Raw genomic sequence first — 13988 nt, forward strand, 5'->3', positions numbered from 1 at the left:
AAGGATCGTGTTTTTTGGTCTCTTAATAATTTTCAGGGATGGTGCAGTGGGATCAGGTCTCCTCCGTTACCACTGATGCGTTTTGGTCTTCAGATGCAGCCTGTCTGCACATCTCTCTGCTGTGCGCTTTTTAGTTTGGTTGCCGACAAACTGTACGTGCCAATTCGGGTTTGTCTTGACTGGTCAGCCTTGAGGTGGGAATCACTTCATTTGTCTGTGTCTGGTTTGAATGTGAACGTCAGTATTTTGATTTACTCATGGAAAGAATTTTGGTGCTCGGAGTGGTGCAGAGCTCAGATAAAACTTCAGGGTGGCAATTCTCCCTGCTTAACCCCCAGATCCATTGGAGCGTAGGCACTGTGATGTTGGTTGGTAAATGTGGTATTGATGCAAGCCTGGGGGAGCCAACAAAAACATGCCCAATTGATCTGTGGGCTTCCTTTTGGGACTGAAGGCACAAGGGAAAGCAATAATGCTGAACTTAGGCAGGTCTAGGTCTGGTCAGTGCCTGGATTGAAGACTGCCTGGAACCCCTTAAGTGTGCTACTTTTGAGTTCTACAGAAGACTTGTGGGATATAAATAAATAATGCTCGTGTTGGTGCATTCCATTCTTGGACACAGATTTCCACATAACCATGGTGTAACATCTGTTCTTGCTCTCCATTTCAGCAATGATGCTGTCGTCAGGGCGCCCCACGACCGTTGGAGGTTCGAGAACATAGCTGAAGCTGCTACTTCATACCCTAGAAGGCTGAAGGCAGCAGAGAAGGACCTTGAACCTTGAGGTGGGTCGTTAACTCTAAGATGTCCTTGAGCAGTGGAGCTTCCGGAGGGAAAGGAGTAGATGCAAACCCAGTCGAGACATATGACAGTGGGGACGAGTGGGACATTGGAGTAGGAAATCTGATTATTGACCTGGACGCGGATTTGGAGAAGGATCAGCAGAAATTGGAAATGTCGGGCTCCAAGGAGGTGGGGCTTCCAGCGCCGAATGCTGTGGCCACACTGCCGGAGAACATCAAATTTGTGACCTCGGTACCGGGCCCGCAGAGCAAGGAAGGCAAGTCCAAATCCAAGCGGAGCAAGAGCGGCAAGGACAGTGCCAAGGCCGCCCCAGGATCCTCTCTGTTTGCTGCGAGTGAAGGGACCAGTGGCAAGAAGGAAGCTCAGGGGCGCCCTGGGGACGGTGTGAACTCTGGCGGCCTGGTGGCCGCCGTCGGCCCAAAGGGCTCGGAGAAATCGGCCAAGGCTTCTCGCAGTGTGGCCAGTTCAAAGAAAGACAAGGAGGGTAGTTCGTCCAAGAGTAAGAAGGAAAGGAGTGAGGGGGCGGGTGCTCCGGCAGAGAAGGAGCCCGGTGTCCTCCAGCCTCTTGCCTTGGCTGTCAGGGTCGGGCAGTACGATGGGGGCCAAGGGTCGGAGCCTGCTGTCGAGCAGCTTGGGAGTATCGCTATTGACACGGGATCTGCACTCAACCCTTTGGGAATTAAATCAGAGGTGGAAGATGGCGATGGCGAGTGCCGGCAGCTCAAAAAGGTGAAATCGGAGAAGGTAAGACGTGGGCTGGTGGTTGGGCCTAGTTCCGGTGGTGCTGGCAATGAGGACGGTGCTGGGAGATTAAACCCCTTCCCCAGGTTGTTCCTCATTGTAACTGTGCAAAGATGTTGCTCCATAACCTGTGATTGGTTTGGTTGTTGGCCAGGAGCAGAAATCTCAAGGCCGATTCCTGCAGTTTCACTGGGACCACATTGGTTTGCGCACCAATGTAGAAGGACTTGCAGGAAGGGACATTTTGAGACAAAATCTCCTTTGAAAAACGGGAAGGTGGTGTTTTGAAAGCCAGCAATGTGCCCTGTGGGGCTTTGGTCTGCCAGCAGCAGATTGGCCTAGAGTACAGCATATATAGGACCTGTAGTTTTCTGTTCTGTACCATAAAGATTGGGTCTTTGTTCATCTTAGCTGATGAGCACCGTTTTTGTTTTGTGTCGATACCATCCTCATCCAGTTTTTCTGGATTCTCTTTCAAAGCATGCTCAGTAGCTGCAAAATAGTACCTCATAGTTTGGGCTTCAGGAATGGACACATTTTTTTACACGGGTGTTAACTTCTGCATTAGGAGCCCCGTGGTGCAGAGTGGCAAGCTGCAGTATTGTAGTCCAAGCTCTGCTCACGACCTGAGTTCGATCCCGAGGAAAGTTGGTTTCAGGTAGCCGGCTCAAGGTTGACTCAGCCTTCCATCCTTCCAAGGTCGGTAAAATTAGTACCCAGCTTGCTGGGGGTAAAGGGAAGATGACTGGGGAAGGCACTGGCAAACCACCCCGGAAACAAATCTGCCTAAGAAACGTCGGGATGTGACGTCACCTCATAGGTCAGGAATGACCCTGTGCTTGCACAGGGGACCTTTACCTTTTAACTTCTGCATTAAATGCTGTATTTAACACACACAGGATGACTCTTTTGACAGGTGTACATGTAGGGAACCTGTGATTGGCTGGGTTTCCAACAGTAAGCACCTGCAAAAAGCAGACATGTGCAATTGAAACATGTCCCCATGTACATATGTACTTTGTAACATGGAGATTTATATCCATGTAGGAAACTTGGCTTGTGTGAAGTGGCCCTTGGAAGCACTTCCCCTTTATACCAAAAAGAATAAATCGCCATTCTTTCTGACACCATGCAAATAACATTTGGTACGCTGAAGCCCTTTTGATTCACTGGCCTAGATATTCCTTTTATTTTCTAAGTTAATGTCTAATTTGCCCCCTTGCGCTTTTGTTTTATTTGGGTTTGCCAGCTGTGTGATTCTTCTTCTTTCTTTTTTTAACTGGAAGAGTAGGAAATCTTCCTTTGCCTGCATCCAGTAGGCTTGGCTGTGCTAGCTGCTTCCCTGGGAAAATGCGGTAGAATAGTGGTCTGGCTTGTGCTCATTCTGGTCCAGCTGTGCTGTGCCAGGAGAGCGCTGGGCCACAGCTGGAAGAACTGGCCTGCAGCTGAGGGGTAATAGGGAACAAATAAGAGAGCTCATTGCTGGAATCTCTCCAGGATCTGGGAAGAGCATCTAGGGACAGCTGGAGTCGATCTAACAAAGTCCCAAACTTGGTGGAACCTTTGTATACTTAAGAAGGGCCTGATGACTGATAGAGGCACAGTCACAAATTTCCTCTTAATTTAGGCTAATTCTGAGGAAATTAAAAAAAAATCTGCTCTCGATTCTGTCATTGCAACCTGCTAGTTGCTTTCCACATTGATGTATGAATTCCCTGTCATGTTCGTTGTAGGGTTTCTATGCGCAGTGGGGCCATAGGGATATTTGTCTGCCTTGTGACAGTGGCTTGTCATCCTGTTTGGATGTTTGGAGGGTATTGAATCACTTTGGCTGAGAAAAACAGAAGGCATGAGCCAACAAAGCAGCTTGGTTGCATCACACGGCGTCAAACCGGGCTCCACTGCATCTTTCCAGCACACCTGCGATACACCACCTGTTCATACTCTAGCGCTTGTAATGAGGTGCATAATGAAAGAGATTGATGTATTGTGTGTCTCGGAACTTGAAGAGCATTTTGTTAAAATATTTTGTCCTTGTAACATATTACAGTTGCTTGCTGTTGCGCATCTTTTTTGCCTATGAGTTCTTCTTTTAGTATTGTAGAAGGAACTGTTCTTTGAAATAAGAAGCAAGGGCCGTGCCTAGACACACCCTTCCCTAAAGGTGAGCACTGACAGAGCCAGGTGAATGTTGATTCCCCCCCTTATGATCGCACAGTAATTTCTGTATTTTGGAGCTTTTTGGGTTGTAACTACAGGTATGACCACTGACCATTTGTGTTCAGACTAAAAACTGTCATTGGGTCAGATTTCTAGCGCTGATTATGCTCTTACCAGGTTTATTGCTGTTACTTCCAGGATCTAGGTAGAAGTGGATGGGCCCTGGAGACAAGTTGAGTAAATGCCTCACCTGGCCTTTGTCAAGGATTCATTGGCTCATACTAAGCAAGGAAGCTTCATTCTAGAGATATAAACTGAAACTAAAGAGTGCTGTATCCTTTGGTTGCCGGTGTGATGAGAAAGAAGAAGAGTTGGTTTTTATACCCCGATTTTCTCTACCTTTAAGAAGTCTCAAATGGGCTTACAATATCCTTCCCTTCCTCTCCCCACAACAGACACCTTGTGAGGTAGGTGGGGCTGAGATAGTTCTGCGAGAACTGTGACTAGCCCAAGGACACCTGGCATGCTTAGTGTGTGGGGGTGGGGAAACAAACCTGGTTCACCAGATTTAGAGTCCGCCGCTCTTAACCGCTACAACCATGTGAGATGGGTACTTCATACAGAATGGAAGATACAGGACTTGAGCCTTTACGGTATGTAGAGTGGAATCTGGCAGGGTTTTTTGAATACTTGATTTCGAGCTAGGGAGGGGGTTTGGGGGCTGCTTTTAGAAAGCGATTCAGTTTTCCCTTTCTCCGAAGCTCTGTCAGGATTCATCAGATAGATTCCGAAGGCAAGAGAAGGTAGCAGAATAGAGCTGTATTCCAGAGCAAGTGCTGCAGGAAGCCTATTCAGAGTTAATAACGAAAATCTCTTCCCTTTCCAGGGTACTGGATTTTAGAATGCATAAGGAAGTCTATTCTTCCTCTTCTCTTTGCGTTCTATAGATAGTGACACTTTGGGGTGCATTGCACACAGGCGGGCTGTCTACATGGTATTGTACATAGAAAGGGGTTAGTGGCAATGTTGGGGGTGTTCAAAATAAGATGTGAAAGAAGAGGTCCCCTCCCTCCGTGCTCAGCCAGCCAGCCACCTGCTTCCCCGTCCAGGTCTGGAGGCCAGCTCGCTCGGGAGCATCGCCAACAGCTGGTGCTGCATGATCACCGTGCCCTGCTTTCCACTGAGGAATGCCAGGCAGCTGCCATGATAGTGAAGATGGCCATGGCAGCAGTGCCGACTCCTACTGGGAACCGATTTTGTAGCCAGGCAAATGATAAATGAGGGCCAAGCCAAAATCTTGGCAACTCCTTGTAACAGCCATTCTTGTCACCCCCCCCTTTCCCATATTGGCCTTAATGGTCAGGTTCAGTACTCACGGCCTCCGTTGCCTGGCTGGCAGAGTGAATAGTGGTGATTTTTTTTTTTAACTCAGGTTTTTAAGATATTGCACAATTTTTTTTCTCCTCTTCAAGAGTAGCTGGATTAAAATTAAATACGAATACATGCATTTTAAAGTTGCCACAAACTTTGAAGACTGGATCAGTCGCCCTCTATTAAATATACTTATGTCTGTCTATCTATCTATTACAATATACTATTGAATTAAAGGCTGCTTTTCTGTGTAAATACAGAATCGCGATAGGAAAAATGTCCTTTTTCAGGTCAAACAAACATGGGGAAAATATATGAGCACATATGAGTAGCTGATAGTAGAACTTTTGTGCCACTCCAGTATCAAACCCATAACAATACAAAGGGCCAGGGATTTGCACGTCGTTACAGATACTAGAGTCCAATTTGGGGAGGTGTTATACCCTGGAGCACTAACAGGGTTATGCTTTGTGCCCACATAGGTGAATTGTATATGCTCCTGTTTTTGCACTCTAACAGCCTAACTGCTGTTTTCTCAATTCAGAATATTTACAGGCCTTACTTTCTAGTTATTTTATGAAAATAAATTGCTCTGCCCAGTATCTACTGATCCTCGATTGAGAAGAGTTCTGGAATTATAGCTGTCTGTAACACAGAGATGTGCAGAGATGTAAAGGGCCCCAGGGTATGGTTGGAAGGGGGGGCGATACACCAGCTATGCTGAAGATCAGCAATACATGCCTGGTCATCAGCTCGATGGGAAATCTCCTGGGGACAATCTGTATGGAAGAAAGATGGGATAGAAATACAGTACATAATAAATAAAAGTTGCAATAAGCAAATTTTTGTACGGTTAGCCATTATTGTTTAGCTAATTCTTAAAAGTTTTAAGGACTCCCTAGAGCATTGGGGGCACTGTTGTAAATGTGAAACATTAACGTTTAAGGTTATTTAATTTAATAAAACGTGTGGCATTTGTGTATGTGTTTACTTATAGTAAAATATTCCTCATGCAAAGTAGCCTGACACACACCAGCAGCAAAGTTGTTCATTTAGATCAGCGCGTTAAGATTTTGTAAAATTAATAAACATCTATAAAATTATGAAATGTACATATTCCTGGATAATGTAAATGATCGAATTAGTCACAAAGTAGAGTGTTTTAGGATTAAATTAAATAGCATGGGTAATTGTTTGAAATATGAAGTACCAATGGGCAATATAGTTTACATCAGTGCTTTAGGTTGGCCTCCCCCCCGCTTAGTTATTTAAATCGGTCCACCTGATTGCTGTGTTTATTCCCTCATCCAAGGAAACAAATCACAGAGCTATGGCAGCTACACTCAAGATTCTCTCTCTCCCCCCATCCCGAATAAGGACTAAAGGCTGAGAGCCGCAGGTGCAGTTGCTGTAGCGCTGCCTGGTGTGCCCTCATCCCAGGGAGCGGCTGGAGGACAGGCACGTGTGTTTTATTGCTTGGCAGCTCTGCAGTTTGTAATTGCTACTTTTCTGAGGTGAGTAAGTGGCTATAGCAGTACGTGGATGTTGTTGGAAAATGTGCCCATCTGGGACGGTGTCACTTGCCTGCACATTTAGAGGGGGGACTGACCAGAGAGTCATGTAGATAGACAGGACTCAGGAGGTTATCTCTAGTTACACCTCACCCTCATTTCCTGTCTCCTTTGATGTTTAGAGATATATTGTCAGGGAAACGTCCCCTCTCTCTCTTCTCCCCTTTGCCCATCATCCAAGCAAGACCTAGAGCCGGGCGCTCCGCGCATCCAGGCCTTCCCACCCCAAGATGGAGTAGAAGGCAGATACCTTTTTAGCCTAGAGAATTAGCAAGGTAGATTAGGATAGGGGACCCTTGTTTGTCCTTTCCTATCCACTGTGTTATTCAACAATAAATGTACTTTAGTTTAATTAGAGCAAACGACTGATGCCCCTTTTATTTCACACACGCACGTGAAGGCTTCTGCTGTTAGCTAAGCTTAATGCACTCTGCTAAATATCGGAATATCGCCACGATAGGTATTCCAACGGATGTTACATCAAAGAGGGAGCCAAATCTGAAGAAAGTTGTTTATCAGCACACAGGAGTTTGAGCATCTCCCTCACTTGTCCTTGCAGGTCAGCATCCATTTGCACTCCCTCAAAACTCATTCCCAGGATGGGAGATTGTTTTGGGAGGACCGGAGCTTATGTGCAGAACTACAGCTCTAGTTGTGCTCTTATGTGCATGTATGTTACACATTAAAAACTCCCAAAGCCATGTATGTTGCTTTTATGATTGCTTATGTAAGGAAGAAGAAGAAGAGTTGGTTTTGATATGCCAACATTCTCTATCACTTAAGGAAGAATTAAACCAGCTTACAATCGCCTTCCCTCCCCCTCCCCAAAACAGACACCCTGTGAGGTAGGTGGGACTGAGAGAGCCGTGACTAGCCCAAGGTCACCCAGCTGGATTCATGTGTTGGAGCGGGGAAACAAACCCAGTTCACCAGATTAGCCTCCGCCGCTCAACGTGGAGGAGTGGGGAATCAAACCCTGTTCTCCAGATCAGAGTCCACTGGTCCAAGCCACCGCTCTTAACCACTGCACCATGCTGGCTCCCAAAGAATGCTTGTACTAAACACATGTGCCCCATGAAATCAGGTTAGGAAGTGGGGCTGCGTTATCGGAGTTGTTTCATGTTTGCAGCGCTGTGCTGATTTCTTTCTTTGGCTTCAGAAAGCAGGACCCAATTCCCTACGACAATGCTGGAAGGTTCTGGTGAAATAGGCCCCAGGACAAGAGCTTCCCAGCTGCTGCTGTGTCTCTGCTTCTTCCGCTGTGGTTTCCCTCTCTGAACCGAGTCCAAAGAAGCTGCCCCCTGGAGCTGCCAACAGGGCCGCCTTTGGAGGACTTGCAAACCAGAGTGTTCGCTTCCTCCCTGTCCTCTGACCCTCAGCACCGAGCCTTCTGTTGCTGGAACAAGGCGAAAACGTGGCACGCAGCCAAGATGTCAAGAGTTACAAAGGAGGAAATTGGACTTCCTTGTTTAAACCATTGACATTTGGCTCCCAAAGAGAGAAGTGTGTGTGTGCTGCTGCTTAATTGCTAGATTTGACGGCAGTCGCCTCTGGAGGTTGGTTAAAATCGAGGACAATAAGGAAACCCCTTCCTTTTTTTTTTTTCTCTTTTCAGTATCTACCTTGTGTGAGTAGGAGGGGGCCGGCAGTATGCACCCATGCGGGAAACCTGTCTGATATTGCTGTTTTGTATCCAGTTCAACCGTTGCTGGCCTCTCCCTCCAATGGGCAGGGCCACGTCTTTTCCGCCTCAAGTGGAACCATTCAGCCCTGTTCAGTAAATGGCCTATTCCTTCCTCCTACAATTTGAAATACAATTTCTTTTGGAGGTAGCTGGAGGTCCCTCTCTGCAAAATAGCATCACTTGTCTTTTTTATGGGTTTCCAGACTGGTTAATCTGATTCTGTGCCCATCTGCATCTTGCCTTCTAAAGTCGTTGCACTGATGATACGAAAGCATCTAAATACTCCTCGCGGTCGTTAAGGCAGATGGCTTTTTGTTCCTCTCCTCGTTTTCCCCAAGTCTGCTTGCCAACGGAGGTAGAAGGAAGTTGAAGAAGAGCGTGGTATGTCAGTAGATGGAAGGGGGGAAATTTGTGCCCTTTCCCATATCTGGGAAATGGGCCAGCACTGGGATCACAGTTGGGTTGGCAGCAAAAGCAAGAGGATTTGTGAAAGCTAGCTGGTGCAGATGAAACGCTCTGGCAAGCGATCACGTTTCTGAGCTGGGAGGCAATAGGAAGAACATGACCCAGGCAACTCTGCCTGAGGAGGAGGGAGTGCTGCTCTGCCATTCTTATAGGGAGCCTTTGTTTTCTGATAAGGCTGTGTTCTGTTCCGTGATAGCAGGAGAAGGTTCCATCAGGTTCAGTGCCAGCAAGGATACGAGAACAACATTTCGGCCTTGGAAACAACCATGTTTGCTCTGTTGGAGCAGCACTTGAACCTAGTGCCTGGCTTGAAAAGGAGTCCTAAATGTGTTTGAGCCTTTTAGTGGTGTGAGAATGTGTGTGTGTGTGTGTGTGTGTGTGGGAATTCTTGAGGATGGTCATCCACCTCTCCTATTTTTGAAGAAGAAGAGTTGGTTTTTATATGCCGACTTTCTCTACCACTTAAGGGAGAATCAAACCGGCTTACAATCGCCTTCCCCTCCCTACAACAGACACCCTGTGAGGTAGGTGGGGCTGAGAGAGTGTGACTAGGTCAAGGTAACCCAGCTGTGTAGGAGTTGGGAGACAAATCCAGTTCAATGGATTAGCCTCCGCCACTCGTGTGTAGGGGGTGGGGAATCAACCCGGTTCTCCAGATCAGACTCCACCACTCCAAATCACTGCTCTTAACCACTTCACCACGCTGGGTCTCTTGCTCTCTCTCTCTGTCTCCCATGCTGCTCCTCCACTCTTGTGGCATTGGCTGTATCTTCTCTCACATACCTAGAACTCCAGGACTCCCTTTGCAATGCCAGGACATGGTAGCATGAAGGGAGGTAACCCACACCAGGCTCATTTTTTATTTGCATGGGAAAGAGTGTGCCTTTCAGCCTGATGAAAGCAACTTGTGAATGTGGTAGAAGAAAGCAAGCTACGTTCACAGCCCTGTTTTAAATCCTTCAAGGTGAGCCCTCAGCTGTCTAAATGTCTTTTAACCTTTAAGAGGAGTTGCTCTTCAGAGGTAAAAGGGGAAATGAGAGAGAGAGCCCAGGCAGCTTTATCCTCAGAGCTTAGGTCATTACCTGGGGACAATCATTACTCATCACAAGCAGCCAGGTAAAGAGTGAACGGCAGGCCACATGCACCTTCGCTTGGAGGAAACGCTTTTGCTATTGTCCATGGATTTGTCCGTTACAGTTCATCATTTGTGCGACACAGAAGGCTAAGGTATTTGAAAGCTTTAGCTGCATATTTGGAGGACATTCTTAGGACTGTGAGCCAGCGTGGTGTAGTGGTTAAGAGTGGTGGCTTGAAGCAGTAGAGTCTGATCTGGAGAGCCGGGTTTGATTCCCCACTCCTCCACATGAGTAGCGGAGGCTAATCTGGTGAACTGGATTGGTTTCCCCACTCCTACACACAAAGCCAGCTGGGTGACCTTGGGCTCCTCACAGCTCTGATAGAGCTCTCTCAGCCCCACCTACCTCACAGGGTGTCTGTTGTGGGGAGGGGAAGGGAAGGTGATTGTAAGCCAGTTTGAGGCTCCGTTAAGTGGTAGAGAAAGTCGGCATATAAAAACCAACTCTTCTTCTAATGTGAAGCAGTACGTGTAGGCCTGACGCTACTTCACAGAGAATCTTGTTCTTTGCGCCAGGTTGGTAAGGAGCTGTGCTCTTGCCTTCCATTTTATTTCTGTGGAGTGGTTGTGGGTGGTGGCTGTTGCTCAGGATCTCACCCATGGCTCTTCCCCAGTTGGCTGACTCGAAAGCAAAGAGGGACTACACCTGTCAGGTCATGTGGAAGCAGAGTCCTGAAGGCATGGCAACAGAAAGGATTAAGGAGGGAAAGTGAGGCCAGGTTTCCTTTGCCAGTGTGCGGTTGCCTGTTAATATGTTGTTTATGTGCATACCTTTTTATTCTTGGGGAAGAGAAATGAGCAGCTGGGGTATATATATATATTGCGTGATTTCATGAGCGGCATATCTCTGCCACCTCAGGTACGACCTGCAAATTAGCTTGCTCTCTGCAGCACAAGGAACTGTCCCAGAAACCTAATGACTTCCATTCTGATGTTCCACTTGAGGTGTACCAGATACAGTGATGAGAAACGCTTGAGTTTAAGCTTGATTTTTTTTTTCAGCTGAAGGATTAAAGGGGCAGCATCTGGATTTGATAAGTAAACCCAGGCATGCATTGGAGTCAATTTAAACCTAGTCTCAAAGAGGCCATAGAAATATTTCTGGTGTGATGATTAAGCAGATTTTGGTAGGCTTCCAGAAAGGAAAAAAAGTAGCAAGCATGAAAGCTGTTTGAGAGTAGAACTTTGTTAGTAGGTTTGGCGTGAAGGCGTAGCTAAGATACACAGCTTGGGACGTATACAGTCAAGCCTTTACACAGGGGTGGGTCTGGACATTATAACAAGACAGGGAAAAAAAAGAAAATGAATGCAATCTTGAGAAAGATCTGCGTGCATAGGTACTAATCTAAGCAATTCAAACCTGTCCCTGAGCATATCTGCTGGAAAGTAAATCCGGTCAAAAGAATTGCAGCCACACTGATAGATCCAATTGCAGGCTTTCCAAAGCATTTAATGTAGCCTTTATGGAAATCTGTTGAAAGTTGCTGTGCCGTGTCCCTGGCTGTAAATGTGAAAACTAAAGTATTCAATCTCACGTGTCCAATCTTGTATCACTTGCGCCGATTTTGTTTTCTGATTGTAGAATTAAAGGGGCCGCGGATTCAACATAGGACTTTTGCTCATACCAAGGGTCCCTCCCTTTCTCCTGATTTGTTGTCTGTGTTCCAGGCTGGAGCAAAATGCCAATCCTAGGAATAACCTGTCCCCTGAAACTTCCAAAAATCCCATTAGTCTTTATTCAATTACTGTTAAATGTGTCCCATTCTTATGTGTCTACTTGATATACGCAAGTCCTTCTCTGTGATTATTGGCCAAGCCTTCCTCATGCATTCTCCCTCTTAGGAATCAAGCAGACCCCAGAGCTCCTGAGGTTTGTATATCATATATTCCTGGGATCACTGGAGAAGAATGGCATTTTACTTTTTTTGCTGACTGCCCCTTTAATGACAAAATCTGAACAAGAACAGCAGCTTGCCTGAACCACATAGCACGTGGTTGGATTCTGCTGTTCTTTGTTCCAGGGGATCATCCCCTCACATCTGTTCAGCAGATGGAAGTTGTTTGCTTCAGAATGAGCTAGCTGTCTTGCTTGTAACAGGCCTCCTTTCACAGGTAAGACAGCTCAGGTGGGAAGGTTCCTGGCAAGGTGTGTAAATTGTTCCAGCGTGTCTCCAGTGTTGGGTGGAGCAAAAAAAAAAAAAAAAGGTCTCTCTTTGAAATTACGGCACGGAGAATTTTTTTTCTTGGGAACGCATGTTCCGCCCCTCGGGTACAAGAGCATGGAAAAACTCTAATAAAATGCATTCCGGGTTTGTGTTGTGTTAGATCCCTCTGTGTCCTCATTCTGGAAATGCCGAAGGCTTTATTTGCTTTTGCAGCCAGAGAGCAGGTCCTTCCTGCATAGCTTAGCTGTGCCGTTTGCAGCCCTGCCGCTCCCCCCCCCTCCTTGCCGCAGCCCGCCAAGTAAATCTGCATGAGGGAGAAAGGGCACGGCAGCTTAGTGAGTGTCAGAGTTACACAGCAAGGGCCAGGCAATTACCTTGAGAAAACGAGAGGCCGGGCTTGGAGCATTCTTGTCGGAAGGCCTGGAAAGTCCCATTTTGGAGTCTGAAAGGATCCCGGAGGGAGAGGGTGGGCAGGGAGCCAGTCGGCTCTTTGAGGTGGTAGCAAGCTAATAAATAAGAGCTGGCATGTGGGCCAGCAAACGCTTTCCTCCTCTCTGGGGAGACGGGCTGATCTGGAGAACGAGTTTGGAGAGCTTAGAGCTCCGTTTGCTATTCTCATGTTTGCTGGCAGAAAGACCTTTCTTCTTGGGTATTAACACATGAAGGCACAGGAAGCATTTATGTATTCAGTATTTATGGCCCCTTCAGAAGTGGCTATTAATCTTCTATGCTGTGCTGGTTTCTTGGGGGGGGGGCAGAGAGCGAGCTTCAGAAATCTGTACTGTTCCATCTCGATGAGACCAGGAGGAATTCTAGCGCTTAATTAAAAACCTGGCCTCTTTCTCAGTAATCCTTCTGCAGATGACACTGTTTCTCCAGAATGGGCAGACTGGATGCTGAGGCATGGGAAAACTAGTATGTAGATGCTTACCACAGACTTTTACGGGCGGTGATTGGAGGAGGACCATTTTTGCCAGAGCTTTGACCCGTATACTCATTCAAGCGTTCAAGGCTTGTTCCTGACTATGAATGACGCTGTGTTGTGGGCTAACTCGCTTGCCCCGGGACTTGCTGTTTTGTCCGTTCTCCTAGAGTGATCCCATCAGTGTTCAACATCTGGTGACTGCAAGAGGACGTAGTAATGAATGCAAAGCTGCCCTGATGGCGACCATGTTCAGCAGCACTCCTAGACAACATCCATTTTGCTTCATGTTCTAGCTACGGAGGCATGGGAAAACTAGTGTGGATGCTTATCACAGACTTTTATGGGCTGTGATTGGAGCGCCATTTTTGCTTTGCTTTCACCAGTATACTTATGCAGGGGTTCAAGGCTTGTTCCTGACTTTGAATACCGCTGTGTTGTGGGCTAACTTGCTTGCCCCGGGACTTGCCGTTTTGTCCGTTCTCCTAGAGTGATCCCATCAGTGTTCAACATCTGGTGACTGCAAGAGGATGTATAATGCAAAGCTGCCCTGATGGCGACCATGTTCAGCAGCACTCCTAGAGGACATCCATTTTGCTTCATGTTCCTAAAAGGTAAAGGTCCCCTGTGCAAGCACTGGGTCATTCCTGACCCATGGGGTGACGTCACATCCCGACGTTTTCTAGGCAGACTTTGTTTGCGGGGTGGTTTGCCAGTGCCTTCTCCAGTCATCTTTCCTTTACCCCCAGCAAGCTGGGTACTCATTTTACCTACCTCGGAAGGATGGAAGGCTGAGTCAACCTTGAGCCGGCTATCTGAAAGCGACTTCCGTCGGGATCGAACTCAGGTTGTGGGCAGAGCTTTTGACTGCAGTACTGCAGCTTACTGCTCTGCGCCACTGGGCTCTTCAATTCATGTTCCTAGCTACAGAGAATGTCTTTTACCTCAATACAACGCATTACAGAAGGT

General features: G+C 47.0%; 1 protein-coding gene across 2 annotated transcripts in view; it reads left to right on the plus strand.

Moving 5' to 3' along the window:
* The first annotated feature begins 770 nt into the window (after positions 1-770).
* Positions 771-13988, plus strand: part of ZNF609 (zinc finger protein 609) — a 74106-nt gene continuing 60888 nt past the window's right edge. For both annotated transcript variants that reach the window (XM_056865887.1, XM_056865889.1), the window contains exon 1: positions 771-1549. In XM_056865887.1, coding sequence (XP_056721865.1) covers positions 806-1549 — 744 coding nt within the window. In that variant the 5' untranslated portion in view covers positions 771-805. The remainder of the gene's footprint in view (positions 1550-13988) is intronic.

Source organism: Euleptes europaea, chromosome 20 (genome assembly GCF_029931775.1).
Source record: "Euleptes europaea isolate rEulEur1 chromosome 20, rEulEur1.hap1, whole genome shotgun sequence".
Taxonomy (NCBI): Eukaryota; Metazoa; Chordata; class Lepidosauria; order Squamata; family Sphaerodactylidae; genus Euleptes; species Euleptes europaea.